General features: G+C 41.6%; 1 protein-coding gene across 5 annotated transcripts in view; it reads left to right on the plus strand.

The window, feature by feature from the left end:
- Positions 1-14,377, plus strand: part of TESK2 (testis associated actin remodelling kinase 2) — a 162,982-nt gene that overhangs the window by 57,359 nt on the left and 91,246 nt on the right. For all 5 annotated transcript variants that reach the window (XM_051857854.3, XM_089300764.1, XM_051857852.3 and 2 more), the window contains exon 3: positions 6,456-6,577. In XM_051857854.3, the coding sequence (XP_051713814.1) occupies positions 6,456-6,577 (122 nt within the window). The remainder of the gene's footprint in view (positions 1-6,455; positions 6,578-14,377) is intronic.

Here is a 14,377-nt window from a genome sequence, read left to right on the forward strand (position 1 = left end):
GCTCCTGCCATCGGATCAGTGCGGTGCGCCGGCTGTAGTGGCGGCCATTGGAGGGTGAACCAACGGCAAAGGAAGACCTTTCTCTCTCTGTCTCTCTCTCTCACTGTCCACTCTGCCTGTCAAAAAAAAAAAAAAAAAAAAAAAAAAGATTGAACCTTGAGAAATACTTTTCTTTGGAGGAAGGTATGGAGAGGAAGGAAAACAAATAGCAGTAGTCAAAGGTAGGTTCCTAAAACAAGAAAGTTGCTAAATCTACCAAATATAAATTCCAAGGAGCTGAACCTGTATTGCAGGCATTTACAAAAGAAAGAAAAGGAGGAGAGAACTTACCTACTTTGAACCACTCTTTAGAGAAGACTTATTTATTCATTTGAAAGGCAGAGTGACAGAGAGAGAGAGAGAGATGGAGGGAGAGAGATTAGGAGATCTTCCCTTTTCTGATTCACTCCTGAAAAGCCCTCAACAGCTGGGGTTAGACCAGTCTGAAGTCAGGAGCCAGGAACTCCATCTGGGTCTCCTACATAGGTTCAGGGACCCAAGGACTTGGGCCATCTTCTGCTGCGTTCCCAGGCACATTTGCAGAGAGCTGGATTTGAAATGGAGCACCTTGGGGCCGGCGCCGTGGCACAGTAGGTTAATCCTCTGCCTGTGGTGCCAGCATCCCATATGGGTGCTGGTTCTGGTCCCAGCTGCTCCTCTTCTGATCCAGCTCTTTGCTGTGGCCTGGGAAAGCAGTAGAAGATGGCCCAAGTGCTTGGGCCCCTGGAAGACCCAAGCTTGGGCCCCAAGTGGGAGCTCCTGGCTCCTGGCTTCGGATTGGCGTGGCCCTTGCAGCTTTTAGGGGGTGAATGAACGGAAGGAAGACCTTTCTTCTGTCTCTTCCTCTCACTATCTGTAACTCTACCTCTCAAATAAATAAATAAAATCTTAAAAAAAATGAAGTGGAGCACTTGAACTGGTACCCATATGGGATGTCAGTGTTGTAGGCACTGGTCTAACCTGCTGTACACAGTGCCATCCCCTATCCTTCAACTCTTTTAAAGATGTCTAGCATTGAAAAGTCTGTGAGGGAGAGGATAACAGTGCAGTGCTTCTTAGGGCTGTGTACTTTGGAAATGATTTTTGTTACATATTGTATAGCTTCTCAAAACGTGTCTTACCAAATCATTATTTTCCCTATTATATTTATCTGGTTTTACAACCTTTTTGAAGTTTCAGGGGTTTCACAGAGGGAGCTTTCTTGGGGAATTTCCGTGTTTTGGGTTGTGTGAATTGATGTATTTTAAAATGAAACTCAGGCACGCATTGTGGTACAGAGGGTTAAACTGCCACTTGGGATTCTCACACCCCACATTGGGGTGCTGATTCAAGTCTGCCTGCTCAGCTTTCAATTCAATGTTCCCGCTAATGCATCTTAGGAGGCAGCAGAAGATGGCTTAGGTGGTTGGGCCTCTGCCACCCGTGTGGGAGACCTAAGCACTGGGGGAGGGAATCAGTAAATGGAAGATCTCTCTTTCTGTCTCTCACTCTGCCTTTTGAGTAGATGAAAACAAACAAACATAAAAAATGCAATGAAACTTTAAATATTGTATCACATGTATACTTGTGGCTTATATACAACAGTCGTGATTGTAGCTTTTGCTTATATTTAGTACATTTTTTAAGCCGGCGCCGCGGCTCACTAGGCTAATCCTCCGCCTTGCGGCGCCAGCACACTGGGTTCTAGTCCCGGTCGGGGCACTGGATTCTGTCCCGGTTGCCCCTCTTCCAGGCCAGCTCTCTGCTGTGGCCAGGGAGTGCAGTGGAGGATGGCCCAAGTCCTTAGGCCCTGCACCCCATGGGAGACCAGGATGAGTACCTGGCTCCTGCCATCAGATCAGCGTGAACCAATGGCAAAAGAAGACCTTTCTCTCTGTCTCTCTCTCTCACTATCCACTCTGCTTGTCAAAATAAATAAATAAATAAATAAAAAATTTAGTACTTTTTTTTTTTTTTGGACAGGCAGAGTTAGACAGTGAGAGAGAGACAGAGAGAAAGGTCTTCCTTCCGCTGGTTCACCCCCTAAATGGCTGCTATGGCCAGCGTGTTGCGCTGATCCGAAGCCAGGAGCCAGGTGCTTCCTCCTGGTCTCCAATGCAGGTACAAGGCCCAAGCACTTGGGCCATCCTCCACTGCCAGCGCCCCAACCGGGACTAGAACCCAGGGTGCCAGCACTGCAGGCAGAAGATTAGCCTAGTGAGCCACGGTGCCGGGCTGGAGAGAGAGATCTGTCCTCTGGCTCACTCCCCAAATGGCCACAAGGGCCAGAGCTGGGCTGAACTGAAGCCAGGAGTCAGGAGCTTCTGGGTCTCCCATGTGGGTGCAGGGGCCCAAGGACTTGGGGACATCTTCTGCTGCCTTCCCAGGCACATTAGCAGAAAGCTGGATCAGAAGTGCAGCAGCCAGGACTTGAACCAGTGCCCATATGGGATGCTGGTATCGCAGGCAGTGGCTTTACCCACTATGCCACAACTCTGACCCCCCAGTCAGAAATCTTCAATCTGCTGTTTCACTCCCTAAATTCTTGCAACAATTGGGACTGGGCCACGCTGAAGCCAGGAGGCTGTAACTTAATCTGGTCTCCTATGTGCGTGACAGGGACTCAAGTACTTGAGCCATTGCCTGCTATTTCCCAGAGTGTGCAGTAGCAAGAAACTGGATCAAAAGCAGAGTAGCTGAGGACTCACACCGGGCACTTCAATATGGGATGCAGGCAACCCAAATGACAGCTTAAGCTGCTGGGCCAAATGCCTGCTCCCATCTTTCTTCTGATCATCCTTTATGTAATTCTCTTTCTTTTATCTTCCCCTTATTCAGATTTTGTCCAGAGGAATTGTGAGATAGTAGGGTATGATCATTAGAAAACTATCTTGCTGGCAGAGAAACTCTTTGTTCTCCAAACTTTTCTAGTGACTAGGTAATCTTATTTAACGCTATTTGTAGTTTTCATTTGTTTTGGTGTACTCCTGAAACTTCCTTGGAACCCATGGGGTACCTGGAATTCCGAGTATGTTGAACAGCTCTGTTCTACAGCACTTTTCTTTTTAAGATTGGATGCCATGCTCTATCATTTTTTTTTTTTAAAGAAACTGCTTATCTAGATTTTTGGTTTCTTATCACATATTGCACTATTGAATAAAATATTGCTTAAAAGAAATTAAGTTGAAGCATTTTCAGTCATTAACGCTGAGTGGGATTTTACTTTTTGTGTGGAAAGGAATTTTGTAAAAAACAAGTTTATTGAGACAATTCATACCCCATACAATTCACCCACTTAAAGTGTGAAAGTCAATTTTTTTTATATTTACAAGGTTGTGCAGCTGTCAGCACAAACTAATTTTAAATGAGATTAAGTAGGCAATCTCCATTCTTCCTATACTTTGCTATTTCTCAGTTCCTAAGCAATCACTAATCTGCTTAAAGTATAAATGAATAGATCTTTAGCTGCTACCTTGGAAGGATCACCAAAATGTCTTTCAATAAAAAGAGCACAGAGGATATATACTGATATTTATATTTTTAAAATCATGATATAATGTGACACATATCCTTGGATCCATATATATGTCAGTGTTTCTGTGTCAGAGGATTTTTTTTTGTCAGCATTTTTTAAAAGGTCTGGAAAAGAGAAATTATCATTTTTGGAGGGAATGGGCACAGAAGATTGAGATTAATTTATCTGGTAGTTAAAAGCAACTTTAGCTTATTTATATGATATTAATGTGCTTCAAAGAAGTTATATGTTGGGCTGGCATTGTGGCATAGCGGGTTAAGCTGCCACCTGTGAAGCTGGCACCCCATAGTCTTGGGAAGTCAAGGAAGCTACTTGAATTAAGCCTGGGAAAAGAAGCAGAACATGGCCCAAGTGTTTGGGCTCCTGCTTCCAGTGGGAAATTTGGAAGAAGATCCTGGCTCCTGGCTTCTATTTGGCCCAGCCCTAGTCATTGTGGCCATTTGGGGAGTAGACCAGCGGATAGAAGATCTCTCTCTGTCTCTCCCTCTCTCTCTTTCTGTAACACTGCTTTTCAAAGAAATAAAACAAAATAAAGAAAATTTATGCATAAACTCTTTAATTAAAGTAAATGTAAATTAAAATTTTAAGAAGCGTTTTTTTTTTTAGTGGAAAAGTAAAACAAGTACATTATAAAGAACTGGAAAATGAAGAAAAATAAAAGAAAAAAGATTGTTAGTCCTATATACAAAGATAACTCCTGTTAAATAAATTTCCTTCTACTTTTTGCTATTTTAAAATGGTCTTGGACATATGCCACATGCAAAATTTTTTTCCATCATTAAAAAACTATAATCGGAATGCTGATTCAAATCCTGGCTGCTGTGCTTCTGATCCAGCTACCTGCTAAATGTGCCTGGAAAGGCAGCTAAAAATGGCTCCAATACTTGAATCCCTGCGCACATATGGGAGCCCAGGATGATGTCCTGGCTCCTGGCTCTGCCTGTATCTGTCTCTCCCTGCTCTCTAACCCTTGTCTTTCATGGCTGAGTGATAGAGATGAATGTAATATAGACCCTGGTCTTAAGATGCTTTATGGCCTGGTGACAAGATATTTTTGTATACAACTATGTGATGAGTATTATACTAATCATATCTGGTGTTATAAATGTTAAGAGGCACTATAAAAAAAGATTAAATAGTTACTAAAGATATAAGAGAGGAGGGACTATTTGGGTGTGGCCTTGAAAGATAAGAAGAATTTGGGGGTGGAGCTAGAGGACAGGACAGAAAGAATGTACAGCAGAAAGACAAACTAAGCTGTCAACATCAGCATCTTGTTCATTTATTTAAGTGGACTTTTTTTCTGATTAGTTTGAGATGCAAATTGCTTAGCCCTGAATTGTACATATTTTCTAATAGCAAGCTTTCCTAAAAGTAACATTTTGTTAAAAAGTCAGAGTGACAATTTTCAGGTAATGAAAAAAAAAATAACAGTAGAATGACTTTCAGATGGAGAGTCTTTATTAAAACAGAAATGTCTTGTAAATAGAGTTGGAAAAATACTGTCAGTGAGTTCTTTGTATATAAATGTTTCTATTAACTTACCCATGCAGGATCTGAAAAGGAAAGCTAACTTTCTTTCATCCATCAGGAGGAGCACGACAGCAGAATCACTGCTGCATTGAGAAGGGAGTTGGGTTCCAAATCACACTGTGTGATCGAGAAGAGGGAGAGGCACCTATGCTCTGCCTCAGTTTTTCGGATGAGAGCGCCTATGGCTCTGAGTGTCCTCTTTCCATTCTGCCTACCCTACTCCTGTCTTCTGTCTGGCTACTTTGAAAAATTGTTTCCTTAAATTCAAAGATAAGCTGGGATGTGTGTCATGTATTCAAAGATATGTTGAATGTCTGGGGCTATTATAATTTCAAGGAGTTTTTTGAAGTTGACATATTTTCTATTGAAAATCTCAGTTGGTCAAGTATAACATACTGAAGCAATACCCCCTAAAGTCCCTAGGATGATGACATTTTCACATAGCAAATCCCTGTTGTGCAAGATCTGAAATGAATTGTTTTAACCAGAAAGTAATGATGCATTTGGGACTTTATAATTTTTCCACTGTCTGATTCATAATTCCTCAGCAGGAAACACACACATCTCAGTGAATAATTGAGCTTTGGGTAAGACAAAAATATTTCCCTTGGTAGTCTCATTTTGCTGTTACTAAGACCACGTTTAGAGGGTGGAAATAGTTCATTTTCTTGCAAGTAAAGTTTATGGTTTTTAAAACCTGTGGAGTGTGCACTGAAATGAGAAAATAATATTTACACATGTAAAATAGATTCAATTCTATAGAGGGTGAATATTTTAAGTATAGAGTTTCCTCAGTGTGTGCAGATAACAGTGTAAGTGGTATGACTCATGTTTTTGTTGTATCTAACTTAAGTATGTGAATGATTATAAGGTGCTTTGGGTTGAGTTACTACAATTTTAACTCTAAAAGGTTTACTGACTTCTTTCTATATTTAACATACAATGCTTTTTTTCTTATAGATATACTTTCATGGTGGAGATTTTGAGTATGTGAGTTTAAGTTTCTTATAAACACAGTACTCTTAAAATTCCACAAAACACACTTTTATCTGTTGGTATCCTAACACTCACCAATGTAAGTTAAAAGGAATTAGTCTAAAAAATTTCCCTCGTTTTTTTCTAGGGTAATAAAAAATACATGATTTCTCGAGTTGTTATTAATGTTTCCTGACCAGGTCAATGTGAAACAGTTTTGGTTTTGTGTGGTGTTGATTTATCTTCATTAAGAGAAGTGAGACTCTGATGTAATTAAATGTCTGTTTTATCTTAACTGTACAGAAACATCTTGGGGATATTTCACATGTGGAGACTTTGACCTAATATAGCAGCTGCCCTTGACCCTCTTTTGCTATCCGGTTGTATTTTCCAGGTGTGCCACCGAGCTTCGGGTCAGGTGATGGCTCTTAAGATGAATACCTTGAGCAGTAACCGAGCAAATATGCTGAAAGAAGTACAGCTCATGAATAGACTCTCTCATCCCAACATCCTTAGGTAATGGCTTTTCCTTCCTTCTCGGGATCAGTGAGGCAGCTGTTAGGGTATTGGAAGCTTGCTAGATTACCACTGAGAGCCAAAAAGAGATTCAGGGATTATCATGCTGAATCTATCTTAACTGTGGTTTAGCTATGCTCTGAGTTTTTTTCTACTTACTCAGACTTAATTTCCTGGTAATTAACTGCATTTAATAAAGCAACTTCCTCTGTCTCTCAAGTTGCTTTACTCATTAGAACATTAGTAGCAGTTCATTAGAACAATTGTTTCCAGTCGATTTGAAAAGAGTGGTCTTTAAGTGGTTATTTAATTTTCCTAATTGCTTTATGAGAAATCATAATTAAATTAGTGAGTGAAAATAAAAGTGAAATTTTGTCCTCAAGTTGTCTGCCCTTAACTTTTAGCACTTAATTGGAAATTACATATATATATATATATGAATGTTTTATATATACATATATAAAATAAGATTATATAATAACTTTCTAGTAATCAGTATCCAATTTTTTTCCACGTTAATTGATATTATAGTGAGGCAACTATATTTCCAAATGAAACCAAATAGGACAATTTAATTCAATGTGTGTGAGGGCTTGGGAGTACAGAAGGTTAAGCTGCCACTTGTGATGCTGGCATCCCATATTGTAGTGCTTGTTCGAGTCCCAGCTACTCCTCTTCTGATCTAGCTCCCTGCTAATGCACCTGGGAAAGCAGCAGAGGTAGCCTGAGTACTTGGGCTGCTTCTTCCCATATGGGAGACTGCTGGGTTCAGTCTGGCCCAACTCTGGCTGTTGTGGTCATTTGAAGACTGAACCAATATATGGAAGATCTGTTTCTCTCTCTGTCTCTCCCCCTATCACTCTGTATTTCAAAGAAAGAAAATAAATCTTTTAAAAGTTATAATGGCTTTTGTGTAAGATACTTTGCATATTTATATTTATTTATTTTATTTATTTATTTGAAAGGCAAAGAGACAGACACAGAGGTATCACATCTGCTGGTTCATTTCTCAAATGCCTACAACAACCAGGGCTGGGCCAGGCCAAAGCCAGGAGGCTGTATCTTTTTTTTTTTTTTTTTTTTTTTTTTTGACAGGCAGAGTGGACAGTGAGAGAGAGAGACAGAGAGAAAGGTCTTCCTTTGCCGTTGGTTCACCCTCCAATGGCCGCCGCGGCTGGCGCGCTGCGGCCGGCGCACCGCGCTGATCCGATGGCAGGAGCCAGGAGCCAGGTGCTTTTCCTGGTCTCCCATGGGGTGCAGGGCCCAAGCACCTGGGCCATCCTCCACTGCACTCCCTGGCCACAGCAGAGAGCTGGCCTGGAAGAGGAGCAACCGGGACAGAATCCGGCGCCCCGACCGGGACTAGAACCCGGTGTGCCGGCGCCGCTAGGCGGAGGATTAGCCTAGTGAGCCGCGGCGCCGGCTAGGAGGCTGTATCTTAATCCAGGTCCTATACATGCGTGGCAGGGACCCAAGTACTTGAGCCATCTGCTGCCTTCAAGGGTGTGTACTAGCAAGAAGCTGAAATTGGGCACCCAGGCACTCTGATATGGGATTTGAGTGTCCAAAGCAGCATCCTAACTTCTGCATCAAATGCTTGAAAATTTTAAAATGCTATTCACTTAGAGACATTTATTGCCAATAATTTGTATGTTTATATTGATCTAGAGAGAAATCATATTTTTTTAAGATTTATTTTTATTTATTTGAAAAATAGAGTTACAAAGAGAGGTAGAGACAGAAAGAGAGGTCTTCCATCTGCTGCTTTACTCCCCAAATGGCCACAATGGTTGGAGCTGAGCTGATCCAAAGTCAGGAGAGCCTGAAGCTTTAGTTGGGTCTCCCACGCAGGTGCAGGTGCCCAAAGACTTGGGCCATCTTCTACTGCTTTCCCAGGCCATAACAGAGAGCTGGATCGGAAGAGGAGCATCTGGGACTAGAACTGGTGCCCATATGGGATGCTGGTGTTTCAGGATGGGGCTTTAACCCACTGTGCCACAGTGCTGGCCCCCATATTGATTTAAATATGACTTATGTGTTCAGTCAGTGGTACTAAATTACAGAATTAAATAATATGGTTTATTTATTTATTTACTAAAGATTTATTTATTTATCTGAAAGTCAGAGTTACATAGAGAGAAGGAGAGACAGAAATCTTCCATCCACTGGTTCATTCCTCAGATGACCACAATGGCCAGTGCTGGACCAGGCCGAAGCCAGTATCCAGGAGCTTCTTCCAGGTCTCCCATGTGGGTGGCAGGGACCCAAGCCCTTGGGCCTCTTCCGCTGCTTTCCCAGGCACGTTAGCAGGGAACTAGATCAGAAGTGGAGCTGCCAGTACACGAACTAGAGCCCCTATGAGATGCTGGCATCACAGGCTGCGGCTTTACCTACTACGCCACAACACTGGCTCTATGGTGCTTATTGAACAAATCTACCTTTATACAGGATTGGCTTCCTAGTCCACTACAAAAATATTCAACCAGTATTTTTATTGAGATGTCTTTCTTTTATAAATCACACCAACACATTTTTTATAGAAAGCTTTTATTTAATAAATATAAATTTCATAAGTACAACTTTTGGATTATAGCGGTTCTTACCCCCATACCCACCCAACCCCCTCCCCCCAAACCATCGCACATCCTACTCCCTCTACTATCCCATTCTTCATTAAAATTCATTTTTAATTATATATTTTTTAAGATTTATTTTTGTATTTTTTAAAATTTATTTAACAGGTAGAGTTATAGACAGAGAGAGAGAGACAGAAAGAAAGGTCTTCCTTGCATTGGTTCACCCCCAAATGGCCGCTATGGCCAGAACTGTGCTGATCCGAAGCCAGGAGCCAGATGCTTCCTCCTGGTCTCCCATGTGGGTGCAGGGGCCCAAGGACCTGGGCCATCTTCCACTGCCTTCCCGGGCCACAGCAGAGAGCTGGACTGAAAGAGGAGCAATTGGGACTAGAACTGGTGCCCATATGGAATGCCGGCGCCACAGGTGGAGGATTAACCAAGTGAGCCACAGCGCCGGCCTCTATTTTATTTATTTGAAAGACAATTACAGAGAGAGGTCTTCATTCCTCTGGTTCACTCCCCAAATGACCGCAATGGCCAGAGCTGAGCTGATCTGAAGCCAGGAGCCAGAAGCTTCCTCAGGGTCCCCTACATGGGTGCAGGGGCCCAAGGAATTGGGCCATCTTCTACTGCTTTCCCAGACCATAGCAGAAAGCTGGATCAGAAGTGGAGCAGCCAGGACTCGAACCGGCACCCATATGGGATGCTGGCGCAATAGGCTGGGGCTTTAACCTGCTGTGCCACAGCACTGGCCCTAATTATCTTTATATACAGAAGATCACCTCTATACTAAGTAAAGATTTCAACAGTTTGCACCCACACAGACACACAAAGTATAAAGTACTGTTTTGAAGACTAGTTTTACTGTTAATTCTCATAGTACAACACATTAAGGACAGAGGTCCTGTGTGGGAAGTAAGTGCACAGTGATTCCTGTTATTGATTTAACAATTGACACTCTTATTTATGATGTCAGTGATCACCTGAGGCCCTTGTCATAAGCTGCCAAGGCTAGGAAGCTTCTTGAATCCACAGACTCCAACATTATTTAGACAAGGCCATAATCAAAGTGGAACTTCTTTCCTCCCTTCAGAGAAGGGTACCTCCTTCTCTGATGGCCCCTTCTTTCCACTGGGTTCTCACTCACAGAGATCTTTCACGTAGGTCATTTTTTGCCACAGTGTCTTGGCTTTCCATGCCTGAAATGCTCTCATGGGCTTTTTAGCCAGATCCGATTACCTTAAGGGCTGATTTTGAGGCCAGAGTGCTGTTTAGAGCATTTGTCATTCTTTGAGTCTGCTGTGTGGCCTTTGTCCCATGTTGAATCGTTCCTTCCCTTTTAATTCTATCAATTATTATTAGCAGACACTTAGTCTTATTTATGTGATCCCTTTGACACTTAATCCTTCTGTATGATCAGTTATGAACTTAAACTGATCACTTTAACTAGTAAGATGGCATTGGTACCTGTCAACTTAATGGGATTTGGAGTCCCATGGCAAGTTTTTAGCTTTACCCTTTGGGGTAAGTCTGAGGGAATGTGACACCAACATATTTTTGAGCATCTAATATATGCCTGGTGATATGTCAGACATCAGCAAGGTCTAAGAGTATATTCTTATGTAAAATGGAGTATCTGCTAGCAAGGAATCTACACCCTATTGGGGGATCTAGGACTTACATCTGTGGAAAGAACACTAATAAACTAGAATACCACCATTTGGGTAGAATAATCTCTAAGTGCTATAGAAGTAGATCATACTAACTTGACAGTCAGGGAAGACTTAGAGGAGGGGGCTTGAACTGGAGCTTGAATTTTAACAGGATTGTAAAAGAGAACAAATTCAGAGAGGCGTAAAATAGTGCCTATATAAAACATAGATGTAAAAGTGCAAAGCTTTTTAAGGAGTCAGTGAAAAAAACTCATTAGGCTTTTCCATATGACCACTGAGTAAAGGGAAAAAAAAAACACCAGCTAATATTGACAATAATGAGAACCTCATTTATTATTTATTTTTTTATTTTCCTGTTTAGAAACTTGTATTGAGAATTATTGCTATATTACACTTAAAAATAAGAAAACTGATTTTTTTCTGATACCCTTTAATTTATTGTGAGCTATATCCTAATGTTTTTATATTATAAATATGATTAAATATTAAATTAATGAAATGCAGCAAATGAAACTAAGTGCTGAGCAAAAACAAGTCCAAGAAAGTTAAGCATTTATTTATAGGATAGTTTGCAGAGTACATGTTTAATATGTAAATCATTTTTGAAAGTAATTTTTAAATATTATTTTTAATACTTTTTACAATTTGTTAATTGAAGATATTTTTCTTCCACCACATTTTAATTTCTTTGGATAGGTTGACCATGTTGCTAGTATTCACAAATTGCATCCAGCCAGAAAATGGTGATTATTTCTCAAGGTTTGAAATATCTAGTTCACCCTTAGTATAGTCAGTTCCCTGAGATTTTTGGCTCCACTAAAGTAAAACCTAGGTGTTTCTTTCTGCAGTCTTTAATGTATGTTTTCTCTGCATTTGGTCTTGCACTCAAGGATCAGCTGTAGTATGGAGGTTCCTAAAAAATCTAAAAATAGAACATATGTATGATCCAGCAGTTCTACTTCAGGCATTATATCCAAAGGAATTGAAATCAGTATGTGAAAGAGATATCTGCAATTCCATGTTCTTTGTAATATTATTTCCAAAAACTAGGATATTAAATTAATCTAAGGGTCTATCAACAGATAAGTATAGTATATATACACAATAGCACTCAATATAGTCTTCAAAAAAGAAGGAAATCATGTCATTTATGACAACTTAGATGGACCTAGAGGACATTATGCTGAGGGAAATAAGCCAGCCACTATATATATATTTTTTTCAATAAAAGTTTAATTTGGGGTGGGCCTTAAGCCTTGCTGTTAAGATGTTGGATTCCTGTTTCCCATATTGAGTTTGCTACCTGATTCTGGCTCCTGACCAGTTTCCTGCTAGTGTAGACCTTGGAGGCAGTGGTGATGACTCATGTGGTTGGGTTCCTACTGCCCATGTGAGAGACCTGAGTTGAGTTCTCAGCTTCAGCCAGGCCCAATCCTTGCCATTGCAGGCATCTGGGGGATGAACCAGTAGGTGGGAGCTATCTCTTTCTGACTCTCAGTCTCTCTTGATAAAAACAAAAAATGTTGAAGTCATAAAAGTAGAGTAGAATGGTGGTTAAAAGATACAGAAGTTGGGAGTGAATGGAGAGATGTAGGAAGAGTATATAAATTTCAGATAGGAATGATAAGTTTTTAAGACCTATTGCACAATATGGCAATTCGAGTTAATTATAATTTATTATATATTTCAAAATTGCTAAGAGAATAAATTCCAAATGTCTAATCACAAAAAATGATGTGAGATGACAAATATGTTAATTAGTTTGCTTTAATCATGTTTTATATGCTTATATCAATACATCACACTATCCCCCGTTAATATGTACGATTATTATTTGTCTGCTTTTAATGTAATGTAGTAGAATGATCAAAAATGAAGGGTTGGGGCCGGCGCCACGGCTCAATAGGCTAATCCTCTGCCTGTGGTGCCGGCACACCGGGTTCTAGACCTGGTCTGGGTGCCGGATTCTGTCCCGGTTGCCCCTCTTCCAGGCCAGCTCTCTGCTGTGGCCTGGGAGGGCAAGGGAGGATGGCCCAAGTCCTTGGGCCCTGCATGCGTGTGGGAGACCAGGAGAAGCACCTGGCTCCTGGCTTCAGATCAGCACGGTGTGCTGGCCGCAGTGTGCCGGCCGCGGCAGCCATTGGAGGGTGAGCCAACAGCAAAAGGAAGACTTTTCTCTCTGTCTCTGTCTCTCTCTCTGTCCACTCTGCCTGTCAAAAAAAAAAAAAAAAAAAAAAAAAAAGAAGAAGGGTTGGGATCAGTTTTGTGGTGCAGTGAGCCAAGCTGCTGCCTGCTATATTGGCATCCCATATCAGAGCACTAGTTTGAGTCCTGGTACTCTGCTTCTGATTCAGCTCCCTGCTAATGCCCTTGGGAAAGCAGTGGAAGATGGCCCAAGTACTTGGGCCCCTGACACCCATGTGGGAGATGGTGAAGCTCTGGCTCTTAGCTTTGGCCTGGACCAGTCCTGGCTGTTGCAGCCATTTGGGGACTGAACTAGCAGATGGAAGATCTCTCTCTCCCTCTCTATCTCTAACTCTGCCTTTCAAATAAATAATTTTTTTAATGAACAATTTAGCTTCTAGATCAAACTACCTAGATTAAAATTCTGGATTTTGGAAAAGTTACTCTATCTCTTTGAGCTCTAGTTTTCCTGTTTACAAAATGAGAATAATGATTGTAAATACCTCATAGAGTTGTTAATAAGGATTGATTAAGCCAGCACATGTTAATGAGGTTGATTAAGTTAGTCTCCGACATGGGTTGCTGGGGCTCAAGTACTTGGGCCATCCTCTGTTTCCTTCCTAGCTGCATTTGCAGGAAGCTGGATCAGAAACAGAGCAGTTAGGACTCAGCACTTCTCCTTCTCTTTCTCCTTCTCCTTTCCTTTCCCTCTCTTTCTCCCCCTTCCCCCTCACCCTCTCTCCCTCCTCATCATTGTCCTTCTCCTCCTCCTTATTCTTCTAAAGCATTTATTTATTTATTTATTTATTTTAAAGGCAGAGTTACAGAGAGGAGAGAGAGAGAGAGAGATTCCATCTGCTGACTCACTCCCTAAAGCCTCAATAGCCAGAGCTGGACTAGATAGAAGCCAGGAGCCAGGAGCTTCTTCCTGGTCTCCCACATGGGTACAGGGACCCAAGCACTAGGGCCATCCTCTGCTGCTTTCCCAGGCACTTTAACAGAGAACTGGATTGAAAGTGGAGCAGCCTGGACTAAAACTGGTGCCCAAATGGGATGCTGGTTCCAGGATTCAGTTCTTCAATATGGGATATTAGCATTGCAAGCAGTGGCTTAACCTGCTGTGCCACAACACTAGATCCTCTTTGATATGCTTTCTTTTTTAAAAAAGATTTATTTATTTATTTGAAAGTCAGAGTTATACAGAGAGAGGCAGAGAGGCAGAGGGAGAGAGAGTGAGAACGAGAGAGAGAGAGAGAGAGAGAGGTCTTCCACCTGCTGGTTCACTCCCCAAATGGCTGCAACGGCCAGAGCTATGCTGATCAGGAGCCAGGAACTTCTCTGGTTCTCCCACACAGGTTCAGGGACCA

The sequence above is a fragment of the Oryctolagus cuniculus genome, chromosome 7 (genome assembly GCF_051225735.1).
Source record: "Oryctolagus cuniculus isolate XC-2025 breed Fujian yellow rabbit chromosome 7, ASM5122573v1, whole genome shotgun sequence".
Taxonomy (NCBI): domain Eukaryota; kingdom Metazoa; phylum Chordata; class Mammalia; order Lagomorpha; family Leporidae; genus Oryctolagus; species Oryctolagus cuniculus.